This window comes from Equus quagga, chromosome 2 (genome assembly GCF_021613505.1).
Source record: "Equus quagga isolate Etosha38 chromosome 2, UCLA_HA_Equagga_1.0, whole genome shotgun sequence".
NCBI classification, from domain to species: domain Eukaryota; kingdom Metazoa; phylum Chordata; class Mammalia; order Perissodactyla; family Equidae; genus Equus; species Equus quagga.
Window position 1 is genome coordinate 1,255,232 of NC_060268.1, and position 27,856 is coordinate 1,283,087.

Consider the following 27,856-nt stretch of genomic DNA (forward strand, 5'->3'; position numbering starts at 1 on the left):
AGGCGAGGGCGCGGGGCGGCAGCGCGGGCGGGGGCGGGCGGGGGGCCGGCGGACCCGAGCCCCGGAGCGGGAGGGTGGCCACTTCGCCGCCTGCGCCCCGGCGGCCTGGCGACCGAGTGACACCGGGTGGCTGAGGAGCTGGGAGCCTTCTCGAGCCCTAAAGTGGGATTTTAGAGGGTGTGGGGTCCATGCGTGCAGAAAGGCTGCCCCGCGCTGCCATGAGAACAGGAAGAGGACCCAGGGACGCTCGGCCGTCGCCGGAGGACCGGGCAGGGGCGTGCGGATGGAGCGCGGGGGCCGCCTCCAGGCTCAGGCCGCGCTCCTGCAGCCCCAGACCGGCGACAGGACAAAGCCGGCGGAAGCGGTCTCCTGCCCAACGCTGTCCTGTGAAGTCGAGGGGGACTGAGATGGAACGGGGCGACTTCCTGGCCTCGGCCTGACACGCGGGGCGAGGGTGCAGACCAACGGGAGCTGAAGGGCTTGTCCTCCCAGAGCCTTATTCTAGGCGACTTAGATGCTCTGGGGTCTGCAACAGACCCCTCCTGGTGGCCAGGAATTCCTTAGATGGCCAGGCCCTGCAACTCCACTCCAGAATTTATGAAATCACAACAGATTGCATGGTTGTCTTTTGTGACTGACCGGTGGCTTTGAGGGTCAGCATCCTAATAGCGACCCCTGGCACGTGGGCAGGCACTTAAAACCTTGGAAGAGCCTCATTGGGCTCCTTAAATACGTTAACATCCATTTATATCTGTTTACTGGTTTCCTGATGCTTGGCAGTCTGCAAGGAAATGTATTTTTCCGTGTCAGCGTATTGGTGGCCCACCTGGAATTCTGGCAGATCTCTGGAGTTGAAGGGCTGTGCGAATTCCCAGACTGTGTAAAAGTAACATCACAGGGGAGAAAACAGCCTGTCGTGTCTCCAGCTGTCGCCAGTGTCCTCAGGGAGGTGAAGCGAAGGGCTGGGGAGTTCATTGGCAGATTTGTTTCTTCTCACCTGCTCTCTGGTAGTTCTGTAGAGGAAAGCACTCTGAACCGCAGTGTAGACAAAGGGTAGGACTTACGGATGCTCAAAATGGGTTGGGCATGAGCAAAGGCTGGAAAAGCCTTCACAGGGGACAACGGAAAGGAAGCCATCACAGGTGCAGTCTTTGCCTTAAAGCATCAAGGATCAGTCATTTTAATAGGCGCTTGCTCAGAATGGCGTGGGTGTCTTTTTTCTGTTCCTTTTTCATTTCAGATATATGATGACCCCCGATATCAAAAGATGTTAACTGTCACAGAGGGGGCGAATGGGGCTCCATTGAATTCTGAACAGCCAATCTTCATTTAATAGGCAATATTCTTATCATTAAGTCAAATGTTTCACCAATCTTGATGCTTCCATTTTGTATTGATAATGGAAATACATTTTACCAGTCTTACATTGCTAAAGAGTTGGCAAGTTCAGCCAGAACATTTTAGAGGGATTCAAACAGCCACAGCCTTTGCAGAAGGTTTATTTTTATAGATGCCAATTCATTTATAAGCCAATAAATTACATGGTTTGAATTCTGGCTGTTGAACTTACATCTGTTGGGCAGGGGCTTGTAGAGACACTTACTGAAGCTCCCCAAAAGATATTTTTATCCTATTTACAAATAAGGTAGAATTTTAAAATGATGATAGGATTGTGCAAGAGAGTAACTTTATTTGAAATTAGGATGCTTCTTTATTGCAATTTATATCAGCAGTTAACCATTTATTTGAGCTTTTGGATGGAAAAATTACAAAGTATTTATGCTCGAATGCTTAAAAAACAAAGTTGGGAAAATGTTGTGTATCACTGTGAGAAGAGAAGCCCCTCACTTATACCCCAGGGAATCTCCTCATAGCCGCAGGCATTCTAAATTAATTTGAGTAAATATGGCTCAAGAAGTGAAAGTTGTTATATGCAGTCTCTGTTAAGAAAGTAACAAGCGTGCAGCTTTGTTTTCTGCTTCTGTAATTTTACTTAGTAGCTGATTATGGATTATTGAGTCTACAATGTGCTGGGCTAATGATTTTATTCCTCCAGCTACCCTGAGTTAGCTACTTGGTGGGGTAAGCTGCCCAGCTGTTAGGTCTAACAAAAGCTTGGGTTTGCTACATCATTCAGAATAGTAAAATACTAAAGTTTATTTATGTTTTAGAATAAATGCTAGTAGGATACCCTTGGTTAAGTTAAAGTTTCTGGTGTATTTAGCAAAGGTGGTTGTTTTCTTTCAAATTTATACGTGTGACTTTTTTCCTGTGGGGTGGCATTTAAGCTTTTGTGTTGTATTCTTATACCACGATTTTATTCTTGGTGATACTCTTGTGCTGTTGGTATCCAGCTAGAAGTGAGGTGCTATCTGAGCAGACAGGAGGCTCCCTGACATAATCAGTTTGATGAGCAGTGCGAGTTTTTGGCAGAAATATTCTATATAGACATGTAAATTGGAACAATTGTTTTTTCTTTTAAGCTTTTGCTAAACTTGAATTTACTCTTGTCACTATTTCCTTTTATACTGAAATTAGTCCCGAATGGTAAGCCTGGAAATCTTTGCGGCAAATTACAGCGTTTGCAGAAAAGAGGGAAGAAAAAGAAACATTTTAATTTGATCACTGGCATTGTGAGACTCTGACTTGCCAAATGGAGAAAGCCAGAGGTATGAATGGAAAGCTTTGCCAAAGCAGGGTTTGTCCCTGTTCATCCTCTTAGTTATAAAGTAACTCAATTAGCCACTTGGTGGTCACTGCCTGGTCTGTGGACCCCCAACAGCTATGTCTGAACACAGATCCAAAAGCATCTGTTCTGATACCCAAGGAGGGCAGCTGAGCCAACAGGGGCATCCAGACATTCCACATAGCTGTTCAGCTGCTCGACCATCTGGAGGGGAGATGAAAGGCCTGGGCCAGGGGCTCTGGCATTGTGCTCATTTATTATTTGCTTTTCTCTTGCCAGACTTTGTCCCCCTTTCACTGCCTTTGGCCCAGAGCAGACGTCCCCTTTGGCTGGGGTGCTATTCTTACAAGCTCCTTTCTATACCTTAGACGCTGGAAGGTTCGTAAGTTCATGCGCCCACTTCCTGCTGGCCTTATGTTGGTGACTTCATTATCCAGCTGCACCTCCACCTCTCTTTTCCTGTCCCACTTGGCTGTGATTTTGGCTGCCAGGGTTGCCGAATGGAGCACAGTAACACATATCTGTAATGGACCAGCGTCTGCATATTTTGGCAGCCTTGTTTTGAGTTATTTGGAAGGAAAATGCTCCGAATAGTTCTCATTATGGGTGGTTATTGGGTGGCAAATGTTTTGATTAATGGCTCTGTGCATCTGCCTCTTATTTAACCTCCCTAGTTAGAACTCCAAAATATTGCCCACACTGGCCCTTTTATTCCAAAGGAGTCCTGAAGGCTTCTGACAGTTTGGAAAGGTAGACGGCAAAAAGAGGCTCAGGTTTGTGGCAGGCTTTACAAAACTGGAATTGTTCTTTGCACTTTGGATTTATCACTCTGAACCCAGCTCTCCTCATCTCTGAGTAAGATTCCTGTTGCTGGCAGGTGTCAGCAAGGCGTTGACTCTGGAAAGCATGGGATTGCACAGACCAGATGTACCTGAGTATTTGGAGAAGTAATTAAAAAATTACCAATTCCCAGACCGTGCCCATTTTGAAGATATGGCACTCTTCATGATCATTTTTATATAAAAATTTATTTTTTCCTCGCCCTAAATCCCAAAGCTACTTTAGAAAAAAGAGAATGCTGCTTCTGTCTGGGTATTGCTAGTGCCTGTAGGCTGGAATTATTCAATACATGGATCTAGGGAGGTAGAGAGGAAGGAACTCTCCCCCTCCCCATTCCATTCCGGAGGAGTTTGTGGCCATCACGTGTCCCGTGTGGTTTCTGGTATGTGGTACTCTTCAGCTGGTTAACACATGAAGATGGGCATACATGATTTGCCAATGATATCGTTTCAGGGGGTCCCATTCATGTTCTGTGTGCGTGTGTAGGATTGAGAAAGTATAATTTACAGTCAGACCAGGGTTCAAATCTTGGCTCCACCCCACATTAGTGCTGTGTCCCTGGACAAATCGCTAAATATTGCCAAACCCCAATTTCTGCCTCTTAAATGGGAATATGATATCTGCTTTAAAGAATTAGGAGGGTTCAATGAGATCATATATGTGAAGTACTCAGCATAGGCCAGACTCAGTAAATGCTCAGAAGTAAAAAAAACAAAAACAACAAAGTTTCTTCTGAACTCCCAGCTATATTTCAGCCTTTCTGCTTTTTTTGACATTAAGTTTATCAGTGATTTGCCTTTAAAGATGGAGGAAGCTCTGAGCATCACCTGCTGCCGTTGCCCTTTAGTAAGATAATATCGCTTATTTGCATCATGCACCCCCTGTCCATTCTTGCTCTCTGTGCTGTGGCTCCTGCTTTGCTCTTTCAAGGTCAGGTTTGTGGCCGATGGACTTGCATGAGTTACCCCTCTGCACTTCACCCGCCTTTGTAAGTCGCAGATGTTTTCTTCACTCCCCCCTTGTATCAGCTTTCTCTGGGATTAGCTACCTTGCTTGCTTGCCCTCTTTAACCCTCAGGACAACCCTTCCAGGCGGGGCTTATTATTCTCCTTCTATAAAGAAGGGGACTTGGGAGAGTGTTTTAGTACAGATTCTCCTCCAGAGTCACAAGCCATAACAAAAAAACGCAGCGAAAGTTTGTGAACCCATTGGCTTAATTACTAACTCAGTGAATCAAACTTGGGGAGGCTCCACATGGCACAGTTTGGCACAAGTGCTGGCTTTCTACTGCTTGCTGATGTCTAAGACTGAAAATGCCTTTGAAAAGCAGTCAGATGGGGGAAGTGGAGGTGTGCTTGTGGAAGAAATAGGCATTTCAAAGTCTTCATATCCTCCTTTGTATAGCTCTCCTTCAGGGTAAGCTTCCACCCAAGGAATCTCTGTACACTAAGTCAGAACATGGCGTCTGCCGAGTCCGTGATGTGGAGAACAGACCGTACTCTGCATTTGGGGGAAGATATAAAAGAAATAGAAATTGTGGACCTTGCTCTTAAAGAAATTGCTGCCAAGTGGGGAGAAAAAATTCTTGCACGTGAAATTACTGATGAACATTTGGGAATAATATCAAGCAATGGGAAAGCATTCTGTGCCGGAGGAGAACTGACAGCTTGTCACCGGATGTAACATCTTTTGATGTTTCCGTATGATCACTTGTTCCACAGGGTGGGGCTGTTTTCCCCCTTCACTCAAAAGAATGTTTTCCTGAGCACAGTGTCTTGGGAAGGAGGGAGATAAAATAGTGGGGTAAAGAAGGGAGGCTGCTGTAAAATGAAAGAGGCTTGATTTAGTGAACATCCAATGACCTCCCAAAGGGCCGAGCATGAGGACGTATCAGATTCAAAGCCTTGGATGGGGTCAGGACTTCTCAGGACGTGTGAGTTTTACGGCCCTCTTTCATTGGTCTAGATGTTTAAATCCCCACCCCTTAATAATTTTTAAAAGGGGAAGTGTTCAAATTCTTTCACTTTTGAGTTTTTCAAAAAATATGCAAAATCAAGCAAAAGCAGAAGAGTCTGGCTTTTATGAAGTTGGTCAGCTCACAGCCCAGGGGACTGTCAAGCTCAGAGGTGAGTCTGAGAGCTGTGACAACCCTGAAAATCCCGCACTCCCTGGGGAGTCCCAGCAGCTCTTAGCTGGCGATTAACCGACCGCCTGCAAGTGAATCTCGTTAGCCTGGCCGCAGCCTCGTCTCTGTTCCCAGCTTTTGTGGCTTTGCTGAACACCTTGGCACTTCTTCTCTGATGCTTTGATGTTTATGTAGCACTCTTCTTATTTGGGAAATATTTACATGATGATTAGTCAACCCACCAGACCACCCTGGGAAGGCAGCCAGAGCCAGCAACACCTTAGTAACAGAAACGCTGATAATTAGGAAAAGAGACCTTCCGAGACCAGCAGGGTGGACCAATGTGGTCTCATTTTGCTTTAATGAGGGGCCCCAGTAAGAATCGAGCCATGCAGCCATGCTATTTGAGTCCATCTTCTGAGTCCACTGGGTTCTGCTGAAACCCTTGGGATGGTCGTGCCTCTGTTTTGTCGTGTTTTGAACAGTTGTCTGTGGAAAGAAAGCCCCACAACCTTGAGCAACACTGCTTTGTTACAGAAGGCTCTTATTTTCAGTGCTGGCCGTAGTCGCCACCTTAACTCGCGTGTGTCCCATGTTGTACTGACCTGCTCTGTGGAATATCACCTCTAAGTGAGTTTTCTGACCCAGGGCTTGGTTTAGTTAAAGGTGCTGCTGTTGAAAGTAGAATGGGGGCTGCGCTGGAGCTGCCGTGCGGGGGCTGTAGAGTTTCAGTCACGCAAGATGAAGAAGGTTTAGAGATCTGCTGGACAACAGGGCACGTACAGGGAACAATACTGTCCTGCACTCTTAAAATTTTGTTAATAGGGTAGATTTCATGTTATGTGTTTTTTATCACAATAAAAAAATTATCTTGGCAAGATTAATTTTTTTTTTAAAGAAGGGGCTGGTTCTGAAAGCCTGTTTTGGCTGCTGAGGTCACTGTCTCGAGGGGCATGTCGTGTCTGGTTTCCATTGCATCATGGTGAAGGTGCATGGTGAAGGATGTGCAGGCTTCAGACTTTCGTTAGAAGACCCGACACGTTAAAACTGAATTAGTGTGCAAGCAAAAAACCAGATTTCATTCTTAAAGTATGAGGTACCCAGTACTTGATGTATATTTTTTAGTAAAAATGATTCTGAGAGTTATTGATGACTGCTTGTTTTTACAGATCCCATGCAAGGTGGGAAAATGGAAGGCCTGGGGTTGGGGTGGTCAGAAAGGAGGGAGACAGAGGCACCAGGTTTGCAGAGGTGCGATGGTCTGGGCAGTGGGGGCACCCCGAGATTCTGTGCGATTCACACATGGTCTGTGGCTCCTTTGAACCTCCCCATCTGTGAGGTTGGAGCAGTGTTTTCCCCTCTCTCTAGGCAACTAAGGATTACCTAAGACTCGCGGGACTCAAGCGAGCTTCGGGGAATACTATTCCTGTCACACCTCCTGTAATTGCGCCAATGAAGTTAATTGAGCTGCTGTTGGAGGAACTGGTGTGAAAGGCATTTGGTCTCATGTAAACAGGGAGGTGGTTTTGTGTCAGAAGTGTTCGTGGAGTGCTTCTTCGCTGCAACCCTCCGGTCTACCAACACAGGGTCAGAGAGAAACTTGGTCACGCCCAGCCCTCAACATCTGGGCAGGTGCCTGGAGCTCGCTGCCTGTGTGGAAGCTCTGGCCCTGCGGTCTGTTGGCGCTAACAGTTAGTTCATTTGAAAGGACTGGACATCGGAAGTGGCCTTCCACCTCCTGTAAGTCCCGGGCCAGATGAGATAGAACCGTGTTCCATCTTGAGTTTGACTGGCGGCTGCCTGGCCAAGGGCCAGGCGGGAGGGAGGGTGCTTTTCTGCCTATGAGACTCCCTCATTCCGGTAACAGGATCCACTGTGACCCGGCCTTGTGGATGTGCCCACAACTGGTATGAGTGCTTGTGGGAGCCCCACTGGTCAGGGCTGGTTCCCTGAGAGACCTGTGATCTTGCTGGGGGGTGTGCAGTATCACCCCTCCTGCTGGCCCTCACCAAGGTCTCCAGGGGACTAGGATGTAATGGAGGGACTGGCAAGGGTGGGGCAGTGTGCTGAGGGGAGGTGGCGGTAGGTCTCGAGGGGCTGCCACAACCTGTCCTTGTCTCTGTCCCACACAGGTGAGTGCTGTGGGCTATGGGATGGATGAGGCCGAGCAGGACCAGCATGAGGCCCGACTCAAGGAGCTGTTTGACAGTTTCGACACGACTGGCACCGGGTCCCTGGGACAGGAGGAACTCACCGACCTTTGCCACATGTTAAGCTTGGAGGAGGTGGCCCCAGTGCTGCAAGAGACACTGCTTCAGGACAACCTCTTGGGCAGGGTAAGGCCTAGGGAAGAACCCAGGCAGAGAGAAGTGGGGGCCGTTTCTGTCGGCACTGGGGGTGGGGCGAACCACGCGTGTTGCAGCTTCTAGCATGCTGGCTGTGTGTGCCCGTAGCTGTTACCCTCATAACAGAAAACATGGGACGGGTGTGACATGACACTGCAGTTTTCTCAAGTGATGAGAGCCTGCTTGAATTTGTGCTCTGGAATGGAAGTGCACACTGAGCATCTTAGATGGAGAGCGAGGAAGGGATAATAATTGGATGTTTCCCAACTCTTGTGCTTTGTGGGTCATTTGATGGGCTCCACACTCATCACTGGGGCTGAAGAGAGGGGACCAAGACTTCCACTGAAGAGAAGGAAGATGTAGTAACAGAAGGAAGAGCAGATTGTGCTATGACTTCTCCTCCCAATGAAGCTATTTCTTGTGTGGATTGTTTCTGGGGTGAAGTGTTAACTAAACCTTTCACCCAGGAAATAAGACTGGAGGGAAGGTAAATACAGTGCTGGTTCATTTAAAAGCCAGCACGATGTGCTTCCAGCAGAGATGTGCGTTTGGCTGATGTTAACTTCTACATATGATAGTCGTGTCCTCCCCACAGATCACAGAGATGAGAAAGAGGTGAGAAGGGTCCTTTTTTCCCTCTTGCTGTTAGTGGGAAGGACGTTTGATCTGTCACAACCTTCGATTCTCATCATTAAGAGCATCATTAGTGTGGCTTTGGGTTGAGTCTTGCTGTTGGTTTTTAGGATGGATGAGAGGAGAACATGGGCAGCCCTGTTTGAGCTCTGTTGCTGACAATGCTGACACTTTGTGGATGGTGATTTTTATCATGTGGTGTAAACTGAGGAAGCAGTCATGAAACCCAACTTTATTCCAGTGACTTCCTTTTCTTCATTTCATTTTCACTGTCTCTTAGCTGACAGGCTGGGTGGGTGACCTCAGATGCAGCACGATGTATTGGCTCTCTGTGACATGAGACAGGGGTAGCCATAGTCCTGAAATTAACATACAAAGGATGATATTCTCGGGGGCTTGGTGCCGTGAATGTGGTGTTTAACAGGGCTCACACTAAAAAAATAAACAAAGAAGTTTTTTGCAAAACTGGAACCATTCTTGGTCCCTTTTTGGGCATTAACTGCTTGTGAATACATGTGGTCACTAAAAGATGCTAGAAATCTTGCTTTGCAAGCAATAGAAATGGGAGCTTTGAGGATTAAACTATATGATCCTCATCACGTAATGCACTCAGATGTTTCTAGTTCTGCCGCAACCTCAGACACTTTGGGAGCCAAAAGAGTAGTGTTTCCCAGTGTGGTCCTTGGGGATCTCAGGCCTTGTGGTGTCTAAGGAGTAGTATCAAAGAGTGGGTCTGTTTTAATGCTTATTGAAGTCTGAGAAGACTTGAGGTTTCCTTGAGACGTCATCTTAGAGTCAGTGTAAACGTGGAACCTCTGCTGTGAACAGACTGCACCTTGGCCGCGGATTGAGTTTTCCTCCCAAATGTCAGACGTCTTTGCCCTCACTGGGCAAACTAAGACCAGGGAACAGCTATCGATTCACTTGTTAAACACTTGACACTACCAGCCCGCTTTTTACGTTGGCTATTTGCCTGTGAATAATGAATACCTAAACGGTCTGTAGCGTGATATTTACTTAGCAAGCCAGGGATACCAGTTAAGGAGACGTATGCATATTGATTTCACGTGGGAGGTCCCTGATGCTCGTCTTGAGAACAGCGTTGGCATGAACTAATGCACCACTGTTAAATTTGCATTTCTTATGAAACCAAATTATCCTCCTCAGATGATCGCATAAACTTGGCCATATGTTGTCAAGGTACTCTATATGGTCGATCATTTTAAGTTATAGGGAAAAAATTCCTTAGAATTCACTGGAGAAGTCTGAGTGCTCTCACCTCCTTGATGTATTGAGTAGAGGTTGTAAGTGGTAAAATTCTAACTTGTTTTTAATGCCAGTCATCTTTCTTCTCTTTAGATGGTATTTATAGAGAAACTTGTAAGGGTTTGCAGTTTGGTTTAAGAAAAAAGGAGAAAGAAATAGTAACATGACAAATCTAAACATTCATCTGTTCATTAATTCAACAAATATGTATTGTGGTATCCTGTGTGTCAGGCAGTCTGTGGTCCTGTGGTCTGGGTGCCACTTACGTTTATTGTAAACTAAAGTTTTCCATTAAATTGGCTTTTGGACACATTAGTATCCGTCCGCTTCCTGGATGCTTGTTTTTAATTTTCTCTTTCAAACCTTAGCAAGTATAATTTCTAAGTAAAACAAAATTTCCAAGTTTTAGCTCCATTGCAATTGGGCTGAATTGATCATTTTTTCTTAAAAAAGATATAAGGAAAAAAGCATTGTCCCCCTCAACTAAAAATATGAATAGCATCTGTTTTTTTATTTTAAAATCCATATTTAATAACTTCCTATTCTTTTCTTTTTAAGCCTAATGTTTCTTTTGACCGTTGTTAAGGAAAGTAACTTAAGTTGACTTGCCATTTTCATGCATTTTACTAATAGGCCATTTACCCCCAAATTATGTTTCACTTGGTCTGTCTGATCCTGCTTTGTGACTTGAAGCCCTCTTCCCCTGAGCACGGTGTCAGTGTTTAAAATGCCTGGTGATTGTGGGTCACTGATGTGAAGGAAAGAGGGCATTGCTGGCGGGTGTTTCTTACTAGCTTACGGAGAGGGCTCCATCCATGTCTTTGTCATCAGTGAAGCACCTGTCAGGTGAGTGAGACCCCAAGACAAGAGACTCCTCGAGATGCTGAAGGACTTATGGTCTGACCAGGCAATACGCCTGGTGGGTGACGAGTACTGGGAACGAAACAGTCCTTTAAGGAAGGGAACCAGTCAACCCTTTCATTGAACCACGTTTTCATCCCAGCAATTGATTGCCAATTGTAGATGCTTCCTGTTTCCGTGTCTTTTAAGTGAAGTGTTCCCATGTGCCTCTCTCTTTTATTAGACATCAGGACATGAGGATGATCATTTACCTTAGTTTTGTTGAACCCTTTAGTTATATTGAGTTTTAAAATGCATTTTCTTTTCCTTATGGATTATACCAACTTCAAGACACACCAGCCCCCTAAGGTTCTGAAGAGTTTCCTCTTCAGCGATATTCTTTACTGTGACTCTGGAGGCTGGAGTACCTCACGACCTCGGCACTGTTTAGAATCAGAATGAGCCACATGGTAGCAGAACTCACCATTGGGTTCCAAAGAGTCCCATAGGGTGTGGACTTTGGTCATCAAAGGCATTTTGGAATTGTTAGTGTTAAAGTGTGATGGCTCTACAAATACAGAGTTTGTCTCCACTTTCCCACCTTCCATTTCAAGTGCTTGGGGTGCTTTCATAAATGCCAAGATTAATTTCATATGGTGGATATGCTTGTTTGTTTTCAATTCATTAAACTTTTTAAGCTTGCTTTCTCTTCTACACATTTTAACCACTTGCAAAGTAAATCAGAAGTACAGAGGTCCTTTCTGACAGTATCGTTTGGACTTGATCTCACTGTATAAAATTATGCCTGATCATCAAATCATACCTATTTATAGCTACCCCGGTGCGTGCTCCTGTTTCATATTATTGATCCAGGGCTTTCTGAATGCATTGGAGGGCATGGTAGAAGCATTTCTCACTGCATCTCTTAGTGTCTGAATCTTTGCTGTATCCTACTGTTTAACCACCATAGTTTAACCTGAAATGGTGAGGGGTATTTTCTGATTCCTGTGTTGGTCTCGTGACTCTGTGTAAACCATCACTCCCTTCCTTTAGAGGAGTCTCACTTGGGGTTGAATTTTAACCTAAGGGTTTGTGGGTTCCCATTTATAAAAAAGAAGGCATTCTGAGTAGGAGGCTGTAAGACTGGCTTCTGTTCTGCATCCACACGCCTTGTCAAATTCACTGCCAAAGTAACTTTGGCCGTGCGTGCTGGGAACCACGCGTCTCTCAGGTATTTAGCAGACAGGAAGCAAGGGCGGAGGGAGAGTGTTGGGCAGGCCTCTGCTCTCAACAGGAGTTGGGGATAAGCCCTAAATGGCTGCTGTCTTCCACCTACTTTATCTCAGCAATGACCTTCTCTCGCCAGGGAAAGCGTGGTCAAGAAGGCTGCCTAGATTTCCGTCATATTCCACTGATAGTTCTGTGAGACGTTTCTTGCCTAGACTGAGGAGACTTAAAGTTCTTCAGTGGCCATCGCATTTTAGACTAAATGTTCATCTGTATGACAGAGACACCTGGCACTTGGAAAAGTACAGTGACTTGTCCAGGGTCAGGCAACTCATGTGGGGCAGCCCCAGAATGGGACCCCAATTTCCCAGTCCCCAAACTTGAATGCATGTCTCCACAGCCTTCTCAGACTCCAGATCTGCAAAAATGAATCTCGTTCTCCGTCCGCATTCACCCCAGCCACACCCACCCCACACAGAGACGGGAAACTACGGAGCACAGTCTTGGAAGTCAGGCCTGGACGCAAGCACTGACTCTTGCCACCTTTTAGCCATACGGGCATGTTGTCTTAAATACTCTGACCCTCACTTTCTTCATCTGTATCATGGGAAAAATAATACCCTCCTTGTAAGATTGTGATGAGGGTGGACTTAGATTGTGTGTGTGAACGACTTATCATGGACCGAGCACCCAGTGACTACCGGCTCCCTTTCTTCCTCTAGGCCCCTCTCCTCCATCCCTTACTCAGAATGGGTCTCTGATAAATAGTGACTTCCCAGTAATGATTTTTTGAGAAATCTCATTGGAGTGGAGAATGGATTTGCTGGAAACTCTTGTGTGGTGGTTTGCATCTGTTTCCATCCGTAGGCAGGGCTCCTCCTGTCAGTCTTGGAGCACTACTTCATACACTTGGTTTAAAAATGGCCTTGACTATCTGCACGTTGTCTGAAGTCCGTGACTCCTAAGCTACAGTAACCCGGATGCTTTATTTAGAATAAAACGTTTCATAACTATGTCTTTCTTTATGAAACTACTTCTCTTTGTTCCTCCCTGTCATTTCTCTGCATCATGCTGTAGACATTATTTTCCTGTACATTGACCTTCCAATGACTCCGTATTCCTACTCCCATTTCAACTAACACAATGTTTTGAATGTCTTTCCTCGATTTCCCTTTCAATTGCTAGATACAAACCCCCTAAGTGTGATCACAGTCACACACGCCTTTGTCTTGTTGAAGAAGCTCGCTTCGATGAGCGCCAGCTTGAGCGCTCTCTCTTGGAGGTGTTGAAGGGCTGCTGCGCCGCGTGGAAACTGTGCACGTCGTCTCCACGGTTGCACGAGAGGATTTTATGCAACGTCAGGTTCCTTATTCCACTTCCTGTTGCAGGTTTTTTTGTGGTTTGAAATAGCATTCGTTTTTTGTGTGGTACTTCAATTCTTTTTTTCAGAAAGGCAAATTGTGTTTCTAAAAAAGCATTCATATGAAATTTGGAGAGGAAAAGTGATGAGGTAAATTTCTATTAAGTGGTGGTGACACATGACAAAAAATATCAGACTTGACTAGTCTTCCTGTTAATTTAGTGTAAATGTCATGTGTGTTTTTAGTCAGTCATGTAATTTTCCCATTTCTACAAACTGCCCTGGGAGGCCTGCAGGCTAGAGGAGTGCTTGTAAAATGAATGGCAGCAATTATTATTCAGATGAGGAGCTACCAACCGGTGTGTGCGCAGCTCGGCACAGAAGCTTGTTACCTTGTGAGACTTAATTGCCTTGTATGTTTGTGAAGATTTCTAAATTTCAACACAACACAATAGTAAAGCTCCCTTGGAGGAGAAAAATGGTGCTTAAAAATTCCAGCTGCTGAACTTAGTGAGCCCGCTGATGCCGTTTCTTCACAATAGAGAGCATTTATTAACGTTTCTTTTTCGGTTCTGGGTTGTGCCCTAAGGGGCTTTTCTGCCACGTCAGTATTCATGAGAATCAATGGAAAATCGCATCACCTGCGTCTGTTAGGGAACTAGCTTCTTGAAAGATGTGGAATTTACTGCCGTTTAACGCAGAGGGTCCAGGGTCTCTATGCCGTTGCAAGAAGGAAAATAAAGATCAATTTAAGACTTAAAGCTGCTCCAGTTTTTTGTTCTGCTTGCCAGGTTTTTGTTTTCAGATTTTTAGATGTTTTCGGGGTGAGGGGAGAGGGAAGAAGGGCCGCCCAGATAGACATGGTCATGTTATGAAGAAGCTCTGAGTTGACAATCATGGTGAGTCTTTCATAGACCGTTTTTCTTGTAAAATGTGGTTGATGTTATATATACATCATGAGTCCATTTTGGAAACCTTTAAGCTCTGCCTGTGAGTATCTTGGAGAAGTCAAATGTCACAAAACTGTCCGCATTTTCCTCCCTGCCGGCCAAATAGGAGTTGCTCATTTATTAGCAGCCCCTACTGGCTGGCTGTCTCTCTCGGAGCACTTTCCAGATCCTGCCTTGTAGCCACGCGTCCGCTTGCCCTCTCCTTCCCCGTTCCACCCTCCCACCCTCTAGAACCTGGAGTGTGGCTGACACATTCCCTGAGGGCAGAGGTTATGTTTCCCCGGAAGCCCCCATACTGCTTTGCACCCTGTGGCTTTGACTTGGAGCAGAGGGGTTTCCTGGCGGTCAGGCCTGGAGGGAAGCGGGGCCGGGGCGGGCCCGGCTGCTGGGCTTTGAGATCCACTCAGAAGGCCTGGGTTCTCCACGGAACCCCGTCGCTTGGAGACGTGTGGCCTTGGGCAAGGCACATGCCTTCCCTGAGCCTCTTTCCTCAATTCCAGAGGGATGCCTGCCTTGACCGTCTCCCATGGATGTGGTGAGATCCGAGTGACCGAGTGTCCAGGAAAGAATGAACCTGCAGCAACGCGCAGTTCCCCAGTGTTGTCCAGGAACCACACTCATGCTGATAACTGGATCTCTTACTCCATTTAGTGGCAGACTTAAAAAACAAAAAATGGTTAACCATTGGAGATTGAAAAAAATTTTACTAATGTTTTGCCCTATCAAAGAGTGTATTAAATGTCCTAAGGTTGTTCTTGACCATTTAAAGTCCTCTTGTTCTATCAGTTATTCTTTATATTTTAAGAGCGATACCCTCAGGATTTATTTAGCAGCACGTGGATCCTTGCCTCAACACTAAATAACCCCAGAGGAGTAGGTTTTGAGTGCATGTGTCTTTTTTATAGTTTATACAGTTTTTAAAAACAGTTTTTGAAGAAGGTTCTCCCTTGCTGTTTTGAGCGAGGGCGGTGGGTGTCCTCGCTCCATCCCCATGTGTGCCGTCTTCTGTTTGCTGCCGCTGGTCGGCAGTGGTTTGGGAAGCGGAATGGCGATGCTTAGAATAAACCAGTAGAATGAAATGAGCAGCCCCAGTTGGCTCTGGCGAGTTCTCTGTGAGGAGAGTGTGAGGGCTCAGGACACCCTCCTCGGCCTGGCACGTCTCTTGTCTGTTTGCTGGTCATCTGCTGGCCTCTAGACCATTGAAGCTGGGAGGTGAGCAGCCTCCACGTGAGTGAGGTTACACTGTCTCGGAAGCCGTGTGCCCGTATGAGGCCTAAGTGTCCTGTGAACGCGGTGCGGCCAAATCTTGGAACTGACTGTAAGCCACGTCCAGATTGCAGGTGTCTTTGTCATTTTTCAAGGGGAAACGCACACAGACCCTTGGGTGACCTTCATGGCTGGTGCTCCCTGAATTGAACTGTTGGGACTCAATTCGAAGGGCTCTTTCCAATGACCTCTATCAAGACTGCATCCTTAGAAGACCCGGTGGAGACCCACGGAGTCAAGCCTCAGGCATTCGAGCATCTCGAGGCAAGTGCCCCCTTGGGAGCAGGAGCCTCTCCCTGTTCGGCTCGTGACGGGGCCAAGAGGGACTTAGGTTCACTCAGGTCGTCTCATTACTGTCCCAGGAAGGAGGAGAACCGGAGTGGGCTCCCCAAACACAGCAGACTGGATCCTTCTCTGACGCTGGAGGCGGCGCCGATCCTGGGGGAGAGTGGGCTCCCAGGCCTCCGCTGTCACCCCCACTGTCCCCCATGGCTGTCTGGCCACTCTGGGGCCAGTTGCTTTGCTTGAAAATGTGGCCGTGTTTCTCTGTAGAGGTGGTGAGAACAGCCGACCCCATTACTGCTCCTGTGAGCTGTATTACCTGCTGCTCGCTGAGCACCTCACAAGTGCCAGCAAGCTCTACACACTTGACATTTTATCTCCCTGACACTGCTGTGAGGGAGGTGGTCCTATAAATATCAGAAAGTACGTGCCATTCTCCTGGCACAGTACCTGCCTGACTCCCTGCGACGTTTCCCCAGAGTACGAGCTCCGTGCATCAGGGGTCCTTGTCGCTCTCGTTCACTGGGCCTGGGCTGGTGCCTGGCACACAGCAGTGCTCAATAAATGTTCATTGACTGAATCATAGATGTTTGTTATTAGAGATCCCCTTTTATACCGATGAGCAAACTAAAGCTCCGAGAGGTTTAGTAGTCTATTTAGCCTGTTCACAGCAGGAGGTGAGTGGCTGGGCCCAGCCGGCTCCTGCGCAGAGCCTGTGCTCCAATGCCCACCGCCCAGCGGGAGGGAGGCAGGACTTGGGTAGGAAGGAGCCAGTGCCCGGGAGAACCCCCGAGTGGAGAGCCCCAGGAGAGCCAAGTGTGGGCTGGCTGGTTGGGAAGATGGCCTGGCCCCTGGGAGCTGGAGCTGGGCTGCCACCGTACGCAAAGCCCGCCCTGACTGTGGGACAACAGCGGGACCTGGCGTTTCTCCCTCCGCCAGGCTGCTCGGTGGTTTGTCGGCTGCGGCACCTAATGAGCACAGCTCCCATTTCTACCATCTTTTGGCCCTTTTCCTGACTGAACAGCCCTGGCTCTTTAGCAGGTGCCCTGTCTCCCTGACAGACTTCTGCTCTGGCTCCATAGATTGTGCTGGTTTTTAGCCCAAATCATAAAGGAATATGATTTTGGAAAGTAATTTCAAGTAATCAAAATGAATGTGGCAGAGTGTGGTGAATTGCAGGCATACAGGATGTTAGGGCGTAGGAATCTCTGTGGGCTCCTCTCCTGGGCATCACTTTGCACAGATGAGACTGTGGTTCTTTCCTCCATCTTTTAAATAAGTAATGAGGTTGGCTGCTTTTCCACATTTAATTTGGGAGTGGTTTTTATCTGTCACCTATATCTAAACCTCTAGGCAATGTTTTGTAATGATGTCCAAAGAGACCCATGGCAGCACGAATTACAAATTCAGTAACTTTTCATTTATCTATGGGCTTCTGGATAATCAGATCCCATGTTATCAAACTAGAACTGTAATGAGAAGTACCATCTCTCCCTTCTGCCCCACGGTGAGATCACCTAAATTGAAGTTACAGAAGAGTGTATTAGGCCAAAAGGAAACCGTTTCACCTCGTCAGCGAAAGTAATATCCCAATTCTAGTAGAGTATTTACTTCAATAAGACTCAGGTTCTTTCCTACCTCAGTCAAGCTTATTCTATCTTAAACAGTTCAGGAAAGTGCTTCCCAAGGTTGCTTTATGTTTTGTGTTTCCTATTGATTTCTGCTGGTTTATAGAATCCTAGGGGTCTTGGGATATAAATATCGTAAAGCTGCCTCAGACAAGACTGTATTCAAGTCATCCTCAGAAACAGCTTACTGTCTTCTGGAATATCTTGACCGATGAAAGCATCTTCGGGGCATTGTTAGGATGGATGTTTACTGGTGAAGTCTTTCCTGATATCTAACCTAGCATCTTTCTCTTCTGGTCTAGTTCAGAGAAATAGAAGGAGCTAAGAGTTCAAAACGTCCCTTCTTCTGAGTTTATTAAGAGGGTTTGCTATGCAGTTGTCCCCTCAGGGTCGAATACATATTGACATTGATGTTAGTGTTTATGACTCTGGGTGTCACAAACCATCAGCCCATTCTCCTTCACTGCCTTGGAGAAATGAAGGGAACGGGGAAGAAAAGCAGGATGCTGACAGATGGTTCTGGTACCTTATAGATGGACTCATTTCCTTAAGGCTGTGGAAACTATTTTGAACTGATTTTTAATTGTTTACTTTTAGGTGCATTTTGACCAATTTAAAGAAGCATTAATACTTATCTTGTCTAGAACTCTGTCGAATGAAGAGCACTTTCAGGAGCCAGGTAAGAGTACCAACTTTTCTTCTCTATGTCCCCTTTGAAAACTGTCCCAGGAGGAATGTGGGGACCTTGAAGCATGTCTGTGGAAGATTTGGGGCATCAGCCCTTCACAGACTGAGCAGCTATTTTCAGTGACTTGTCTTTTGATATTATCATACAGCCTTGCAGCTGTTGAGCACTAAAATGAGACTTCCCTACCCCACAGCGGTTGTGGAAGGAATAATTGGATGGTTCCTGGGCGATGTGTCACATGGTGTGGACATGGTTCCTGGATTGAGCAGAGTGAAGCTGAGTGGTCCCCCCTTCAGCCCATTTCCTGTGTATCTGGAAGGATGTGCATTGGGGGGAATTTTGCCTGAAAGAAGAAGGGTGGGCAACCTGGCGATAATTGTATTTAGTCCTAGTGAGTGGATGACCCTCTGCTATAGACATTATCTCATTATATCATAATTGTTTACCTATCTCCCCATCAAGCGGTGGTTCCTTGAGGACTGGGCTGTTTTCATATTTCTAGTACCTAGTAGAATGCTTAGCACATAGTAAGTATTCAGTGAATGTTGTGAAATAACAGACAATGTTACACTTCATTGATTTTTTTACAGGCACCATAGGTCATGAGACACAACATTATTTTATGTATCTCTAAAAAGAAAAATTGTTGCCAATTATGCTGGTAAAATGCCACTGATTGTCAGACACATTCTAATTTCAGAGTGTTCAAATCTAAGTGTGTGTGTTTGTGTGAGAGCGTATGTGTCCGTCAGAATCGGTGAAATATGGTGAGTATTTAAGGGGAAGTCTAAACAGTCTGAAATCTGTATTACAATACAGTCTGGCTTTATCCTATCAGTGGTGGCCAGGAGCTAGGGTTAGGGGCTGACTGTAAAGGGGCGTGAGGGAATTTTGGGGTGACAAAACTGTTTTATATCTTGATTGTGATGTTAGTTACAGATTTCATGGGTTTTTCCAACCCAGAGAATTGTGCACTAAAAGGGTAAAATTTACTCTCTTACTGTAAACTGTACCTCAATAACCTGACTTTAAAAAAGAGAACGTCATCATCTGGGGCTGACCCCGTGGCCGAGTGGTTGGGTTCACACGCTCCGCTGTAGGCGGCCCAGTGTTTCATTGGTTCAAGTCCTGGGCGCAGACATGGCACTGCTCATCAAGCCACGCTGAGGCAGCGTCCCACATGCCACAACTAGAAAGACCCACAACAAAGAATACACAACTATGTACCGGGGGGCTTTGGGGAGAAAAAGGAAAAAAATAAAATCTTGGGGAAAAAAAAAAAAGAGAATGTCAAAACTACAGTCCAGTTTTGAGACTGAGGAGAAGTAATCACTACAGGGTCCTTCGGTGTGACCTGTTTAGATGAAGCACAGATGGGAGCTCATTTCTTATCCTCACTGCCGCTCCGCTTCTTCACTGAACCTTCTGAAATGCTCCAGATTCGTGCCACATGTGTGAACACTGCCTTTAGCAGGGTTTTGGATCCCGGATTGAGTCTCCCCCTTTTCTAATGGTGGCACGGCCACCCCTGGGAAGGTCATGTCTCCTCTGAGGCCTCAGCGCTCCAGAAGCCCCCGTGAGCTGGGAGGGGGGTGCTGTGTTCTCAAGACTTTCGGTACTAATAGTGGAATTTCTGCAGGTGACCACTGCTGGAACACAGACTTTTATTCTTAGGGGGTCTCACATTTCATTGGTATTTTGACTCTTTTAAGGTTGTCTTGATAACAATAGTGCAAGATCTAGGGACCCTGAATCAGGCTATGGCGACATCACCACGTTTCAGCTAATGTGGGCCTCGGGTAACATGAGCATAAGTTGGGTGTTATGTGTGCTGATCCCGTGCTTTTCTGTGGGTTTGGAGTGAGCAGCCCTGCCACTGGTCCACGTGATCCTTTTGCTGTCCTTTCTTCAGAACCTGTGCTGTCACCTGCCAGAAAATTGTCATGATAAACATGCAGGTTTTTGGTGACCACAGAGGTGAAGTGTGCCCCCTAGAGTTGTGCAGTATTAGGGCCTAAATGATGCCATGAGGTAGACAATGGCTAGCCAAGCTTGGCAACAGCAGGAGGTGATGTTTACGATTCGGCTCCGGCGGGTGGTCTCAGGGTGAGGTGGGTGCCTTACTGCCGTGCAGGCGGAGACCGTGACGCCGACAGGTCTTCCAGGAGAGCACGCAGGAGGGGTTTTTATGGTTTCGCTGTGTGCTCCCTCCTTTGGGTAGACTGCTGCAGCCCTTTGTTAAGGGCTGCCCCAAATCAGTGTAACGAAACCACGGAGGATTTATTGATGGCGTCTCATCCAGCGTTTGTGGGCCTCCCTCACGCCCGGCCTGGCAGGACGGGATCTAGGATGGAGCCTTATCTCATAGGAGGCAGGGAGTCAGCCTTCTTCCCGCATCCCCCACTCTGCTCCTGAGCATCTCGGCTTTCTCTGCCTTTTGCCCATCCTGTCTTGTTCCCCAGCAGTGTCTGTTCCCACCATGCCCCCGGTTGTTCCTGGGAGAACAGTCTTTCCGCTCAAACATTCTCCCACCCATTCTCAATGTGGCCCCACCCCACAGGCTGACTGGCCTGCTGGTGAGGGACAGAGACAGAAGGGTCAGGACCCACACACAGCAAATCAGGAGGCCACCTGGGTTCACCCCTCCTTCCCTTTAGGAAAGTAAAGGCCCCTTCACTCATAGGCCGTATTGTTGTCGGGCTGGAGAAAACTCCGCTATTTTACCTGTGAGCAAACTGAGAGCCAGAGAGGAGCACAGCGAAATTAAGTCTTACAGGTAGTGGCCGAGGACGATGCCGATGCTGTACCCCCGAGGGACGTGACCCCGGGAGGCTTTGGATTAAGGCTATTAGCCCTCAGATGGATGAGCTGTGGGCAAACCCAGTCCTCCGTCAGTGCAGCCTGGCTAGAAAGATTCCAACAGATGCCAGAGGCAGCAGGAAGGCGTGAAAAGGGCAGGTTTCACTTGGTCATTAGGGACAAGGATGCCTCTGTCCTCAGCGTTATTTGGCTGATCAGGACTTAATTCGTCCTCTGCCATAAGGCGCCATGGCCGTGGTTTTTTTGTCTTGCCTTTTGAAATCAATGGACCTACTAGACTCAGAGGGAAAAGATTACCCTTAAACCGTGGAAGGAGACCGGGAACACGGGAGGGCGTAGTGGAGCCTTCGAAACTGAGCGGGTCACAAGTTGCTATTTTATAACACCTGAGGTTTTTATTAGTTGAAAATACCAGAGGCTGTAGCAGACTGTAATATAAAAGCCAGCTTGATGTGGTGGAAAGAGCCTTGAGCCAGGAGTTATGAAATCCTGTCTCTGCCCTTCTGACTGGGTGGCCTTATATGTCACACCTCCGTGGTCTTTGGTTATCTCACGGAAAAGCGGTTGTACTGGAAAATACTTAAAATCCTTTTGGCTCCAAGATTCAATTGTGCTGTCTTCTGATGTCTAAATGACATTATCTAATTTTATGACAAAAGTTAGCTTTGTGTTTCTGTAAGATTCACTCGACATAAACTGACACTATAAAGTTCCCTTCCTAAGGACAAATGGCCAGTGTGTTTCATGCTTTCATATTCCTCTAATAAAGGGCAGTTATTTATAAATGATATAAAAGCAAAGCTGTGAGAGAAGATGGAATTAAGTCATTATTTCCAAATCTTGGGTTCTGCCATGTATAAGTTCTCTGAGGTGCAGTTTCTTTATTTTTAAAATATTTTTTAAATTATTTTTAAAATTAGGGAGTATGGGCTAGATTATTCTTTAGCGTGTTTTTAACTCTGATATTTATAATTCTAAGATTCTTAGGGGAGAGTCTTTTCCCTAAAAAGCAATAGTAATAACGATGACAACACAATGGAAAATACTGAAATTCGGGTAAGGGCAGAAAAATGGACGGGGGTGTAGGGAATCGTTTGTAAATTCCAGACTGGTTAACGTCGCCGGTGGCATAACTCCCTCACATCTACACGTACAATTTAATTTAAAAATCATCTTCCTGGAATAAGAGAGGGACAACAACTTAATTATGAGTTATTTATTCACTTTGCCACGGCTTTGGCTTACAGGATTTTGTAACGGACATGCTGGCTCTGAGCTGCGCGCCTCAACGTGCCGTCTGGATCTGCTCTCCAGAGGTTTTACCCCGTCTGATGCGCCGTGCGTTAGATTTCTGCTCTGCGGCGGATGTTAGCATAATGCAGGAGGCTCCTTGTCTCCCTGACCTGGTTGACGTAAAATGTCCTTCCTTTTTTGTCTGGTGAGGGAAAGGAAATTCAGGTTTGGAAGTGCCGAATCATGAGAAAATAAGATATGGCATGGTTTTGATGCAGGTCATTGGGGTTTTTGTCAAAACATTCCTAATTCCAGGAACCACCTGGTTTTAATCTTTCTCCTCATACTCTGAAGAAGCTATCAATGTAATAAAGCTGTCTTTTCATTCACTCAGCGGACGTGCACTGAAGCGGGTCCCGTCCTCAGGCCTCGGGCTGGAGCCTGGTTTGCAGGGACTGAAGTTTGTGTTCGCAACTGTGATGAGCGGCCGGGGGCCAGGCTCTGAGGGCCGGCCAAGGCCCTGTTTTTGGAGACATTATCCACAGATGGCCCAGCACCCATGCTCTGTGGTCCTCTCTGTGGCAGAGCAAGATAAGTAAGACCTTAGCCTCTGCTCTTGGCATCCACGAGATGCTGATAATGAGGACCAGGACGTTTCTCTGAAAGTTAAAAGCTAAATGAAACCACGACCACTGTCACCTCCACCAACAGAAGAGGGTGTGAGGAGCCCTAAGGTCCGAAAATTGGAGACGCTTAGCCCACCGGTAGTCATAGGACCTTCCTGGGCTGATATAAAGCAACAGGCACCAAAAACTATAAAAATGCCCTTGGTTAATCAAGGCCACTCTCAGACTTCCTGCTATGGAAATAGTTATGGGTGTGCACAAAGCTGTGTGCAATGACTATCCCTACAGTCATTTAAAACAGTGGGATATATATGTTTAAGCATAGATATTTGACCGTCTCTTGGTTAGGCACCTGATGATGCATCTGTGTAATCAGAGACTCAGCGGCTACTGAACTGTAGATGAATATTTATTGTTACGATGGATTTTACTAAGATAAGAAAGCAGCCTTTTACAAATACGTGTGTATGTGCAAAAATAAATACTCGTGTTATTTAAAGTTAAATAAAAATGGCTGGCGAGGATTCTCATAGTGAAAGTTTGCCTGGGGGTTGTGTCGATGTGAGTTTATTCAACCCCAGTGGCTGTATAAGAGGGTTTCCAAACCAGGACGTGAAGATGACAGTTGTCTGCGGGAGTCTTAGAGAATTGGTGTGGCCCTCTCACGTCAGCCCATTGAGGAAGCGACAGGGGGTGACAAGGAAGAGAGAATTAGGGCAAGAATGAGAGGGCGGCAGCTCCAGTTTCTGAGATGATGGACTGGATAACGTCGTCATGCCTATGCCCTACTCTTACCCATTACAAAACGCGAGGTTGAGGAGATTTGCTGCGGAATTGGGGGCTGGGAGACTCGCCCTGACTCTGCTCCCTGGGGCCCCACGCTGGGCGCCTTTCCTGCCTTGCTGGCCCCACAGGAGTCTGGGTGGAAGGACAGGACAGGCTGTGGCTGGAGCCTCCAGGGTAGGAGGTACCTGACGGACAGTGACCTTGCTCCAGGAGCTCCCCTAGATGAGTGATGTTGAGTACTCCTCGCCCGGATAAGGCCCGAGGGTCCAGGTCCATTTGAACCAAAGCCCTGGGTCTTCCCATGAAGCTGTGCGGCCCTGGAAAGCGTCAGAGTCCAGCCGGGTAGGTAATTCTAGCGTGCAAAATGCTTTTAGGAAAATATGACCATGATCGTTGTTAAGCTGGGAGCTATTAACAGTGTGAGTTGCACTAAATTCATAGCAGAAAGTGTTCCGTGAAAGTTGTGCCAAGAAGATACGTGAAAGAAATGAGTTTTGAGTTGAGCCTTGAACGATGGGGAGGGTTCAGTTAGGTGAAATGTGAATCTCTGCCTTCTTCCCCAAAATGGCTCCAGAGGCCTGGCCTCCTAACAGGGACCAGGCTCATCCTCCCAGGAGGATGGGGAACAATCGTAGAATCATTATCAACTCAGAGTTTTTCCTCCTGACTGATCTTCAGCTGCCTCAGGGTTTGGACAGACCGTCTAGTCAGACCAGTCAGCCCTGGGTGTTACCAAGCCACACCATCCACCTCCCTGGCCCCCTTGAGGGTGCTGCCCTTCCCCTTGAAGCTTCCCTCCCAGGCAAGGCTAATCACAGCCACCCCATCCCCTCTGTGACCGGATGCCCCTGTGTTCCAGCAAGAAGCATCACTCAGATCGGTAAGAACGGATGTGGAGGCTGCTCCTAAAATCCTGTCGTTGCATCCAAGGACGACCCCAAGGCTCCAGTTGGACATCTGTGTCGAGAGGGGAGCTGGGGAGGCCGGGCTAGTGGCCAGAAGCAGCTGCCTTGGAAAGGGCTGTGTGCCCACAGAAGCATGGGGTGATGCCCTGCTTGCTGGTGACCTTCCCCAGAGGCCGGGAGCCACTGGAGGCAGAGGGAAGAGCAGATAATGCGCAAAGGCTTGCCCGATGTCGTCTTTGCCTGGCTCATTCTCTCTTGGCCTCTCTTCTCCCTTCCCTCCTCGAGATGCCCCCTCCTCACCCATTTCTCCTTTCCACCGCTCCGGCTCACCTCCACCCTCCTCTCCTCCTTGGAGCCCCACTACTCACTTTGACCCTGCTTCTGGGTCCTCTCTCCGTTCTGTTCCTTCTGCTCCCCCTCCCTCCATGGGCCTCTTGGTCTCTGCCCCTCTTGTCTCCCCATACCTCTTGCTCTCTCTTTCCCTACCTTTCTTGTTCTCACTCTCTTTTTCTCTTCCTGTCTCTCTCTGTCTCTCTTTGTCACTGTCTCTCTCCATCTCTGTCTCCCTCCATGTCTGTCTCTCTGTCTCTCTGTCTCTGTCAGTCACTCTAGGTCTCTTTCTGTCTCGGTCGGCCCTCTGATTCCCTTCTCTCTGATCTGCAGTCAGGTGAGGGTTTGCGCTCTAAGTGTGTGATCCCTGGGTAGTGGCGTGGTCAGAGTAGGTGAGTAGGTGGGATGTGTGATGGGGCTGGTGGTGTTCATTTGCTGCGTGGCTGCCTTACCTGGGGCAGCTCCTTGGTGCCTGTCCTGAGGGTTGCACGTGCTTCCTTGGTGAGCACTTCTTATTTTCAGGTGGATTTCCAGAATCCTGTGAGCTCAGCAGAAATGGGGGGGGGGGCCGCCTGTGCTGAGGCCCTGTGGAAGGGGGTGATGTCTTGGCAATGATTTCTCAGGCTGACCAAGTGAGGCAGGAGGGGAAGTAGAAAGCAAGGGTCTGCATGAGCGATTCCAAATAAGAATACCAGCGCCATGAGGGCAGGGCTTTCTTCTTTAGATTCTTTCTTCTGGAAATATCCTCAGGTCATCTTTAGGAACAAGGACGTTTGTAAAACATACTTTGATAACATAAAAAATATGTTTTCAAAAAATGATAGCATATCCATCTTATCCCTCAATGTGTACAACACAGTGCCCTGCCCGTGGCAGGTGCTCCATAAATGTGAGTTAGAGGAAGCTGCCTGATACTGGAGTGCATCTCTGAGACTCACTTTTAACTTTAACTTCCCATGTGTGTTATGGATGCTGCTTCCTTCCAGGCCCTACTGACTGATATAGGCTTTCAGGTAACTGTTTCAGCTTCCTCTTGGTCCCGTTGCTTTGCCTTTGGTCGTCAGTGGGGCAGCCTGCATCACACAGGGGCCGGGTCAGTCCCAGGAGAGTGAGGAGTGTGTGCTGTACTGTGGGTTAGAGGTGGGGAAGGCAGGGAGCTGGGAGAGGGAGGAGGGGTGGCTGGAGGTTGTTTGTCCTGCCTGCGGCCGGCTCAAGCCCTCGGAGCAGCCGTTCTCACTGACATTGTAACTCTATGCTCTTTTTGTTATAATTGCAAGACCTTCTGGGCCCAAGTCATGCATGTGCATGTGGCTCATCCTGACTCTGGAAGGTGAACGTTGTCACAGCTCTGGAGTGATTCTCCTTGGGACAGATGAGAGATACGGAGTAAAGAAAGTGGTGTCTGAGGATCCAGATTTTGTTTAACTTGTAAGGCTGGAAGGAATGGTATTTTTTTCATCTTCTGAACACCCCAACTAGATTTTTTTGTCCACCTGCTCTGTAGAGACCGTTAGTTGCTTTCGTATTTCTCCAGCAGTCTTCAGGGGATTGTCCCTACTCTTAGCCATGTGTTTGGTTTATGGAATAAAGCCTGGATCATCTAACCTGGTCAGGTAGGACTGCCTCAGAGCCACCTCTGGGATGGGTGCCACTTGTAATGGGCTCTCCAGGGATGGGGTCCAAGACTCCTTTAGGCTGGGCTTGTCTGCTTCGCTTCAAAGCCCATTTTTATTTTTACACGGTGAGGCTAAATAGGGGAAATGGGAAAGAAGGGAAAATGACTCTAAAGCTTGGCAATCCAGGTGGAATCTCAATATATGTTCAAGGACGTGAAGCCCTGAGGGCACGGCTGTCCTTTCTGCTGTTGCACTGGCATTTCACATCTCTCCTGGAGCTCACAATTGGAGGGTTGTGAACACTTATGAAGGAAGCTATGTGGTGTAAATAATTTCATTTCTTGATAAATCAGATGGCCCCACGTTATCTGGTGTAGATAAAATTGTTCCAGGATGAATCCCTGAAATGTGTGAATTGCATCTAAATGTGCTCCTAAAGTCGGTAAACTTTGCCCCAGGGCTGTGGTTCTGCTAGTCTTCGTTGAGTGTTGGCGTTGGGCGTTGGGCGTTGGGCGTGGTGAGCAAGGGGTAAGACGTTCTTTGATTTCATGCGTGAGAGTCTCCTAAAATCCCTGAGTTGCCTTCTGCTTAGGGGCCGCTGTGCGCTTGGGAAGGCCTCACTGAGACTGGTCAGGAGGAGCAGAGTTTTCAAATGCTTAACCCGATGTTGGCCGGGACCGCGAATGTTCTCTCTGGGCCTCCTCGCATGTGCTGTCTCTCTTTCCCTCTCATCATGTAGGTGATGCTCTAACAGGAGAGGGATAAGTCTAAGAGGTAACTTTTTAACTGGTGTGATTAGTCTAATTCTTTAGCACATGGATGGTTTGGGAAATTCAGTATGAGGAAGCTTAATGCCCTGTTTTTCCTTTTTGCGTGCTAATATCTTTATTCCAAAAAGATAATACTGTTTAACAGATTTCTCTAGAAATTGACTTTGTGATGTATGTACGTTCAGGGAAAGATGTTGAAGTTTGCTCAAAATTAGTTATAATAATAAAAGATAACAAAATAAAAATTTTTTAAACTTCCTGGCAACACAAAAATAAATGTCAATAAATAAAACAAAAACCCTAATTGTTCCTCATCTCTCACCCTCCACTGCTTAGAGAAAGAGCTGTTTCAGATCCACCAGAAACGGCATGGGGTAGTTAGTGAAAATAACTGGGGAACCATTTCACCCACAGGTGGGATTTGGGTCAGATCACAGTGGGTTTTTTAAGATGTCTGCTTTGTCTGATGGCGTTTTCTCTTTGAAAAGGTGCAGCGCGCATTCAGAGCTGCTTTGCCACTTCCATGCCCAGGACCGAGGCTGTTCTCACACTGGGAAAACCCCGTGTTCCATTTCCTGGTGTTACACGTTTTCCTTATAAACTTTTCTAAGCCCCCATTGTCACTAATGGTGTA

General features: G+C 47.1%; 1 protein-coding gene across 11 annotated transcripts in view; it reads left to right on the forward strand.

The window, feature by feature from the left end:
• NIN (ninein) overlaps positions 1-27,856 on the forward strand; it is a 93,148-nt gene that overhangs the window by 1,672 nt on the left and 63,620 nt on the right. For 8 of the 11 annotated variants that reach the window (XM_046653286.1, XM_046653287.1, XM_046653289.1 and 5 more), the window contains exons 2-3: positions 7,784-7,987; positions 18,046-18,127. In XM_046653286.1, coding sequence (XP_046509242.1) covers positions 7,784-7,987; positions 18,046-18,127 — 286 coding nt within the window. Of the gene's footprint in view, positions 1-7,258; positions 7,392-7,783; positions 7,988-18,045; positions 18,128-27,856 lie in introns of those variants that run through there. The other 3 variants (XM_046653294.1, XM_046653295.1, XM_046653292.1) reach the window with 2 other exon arrangements.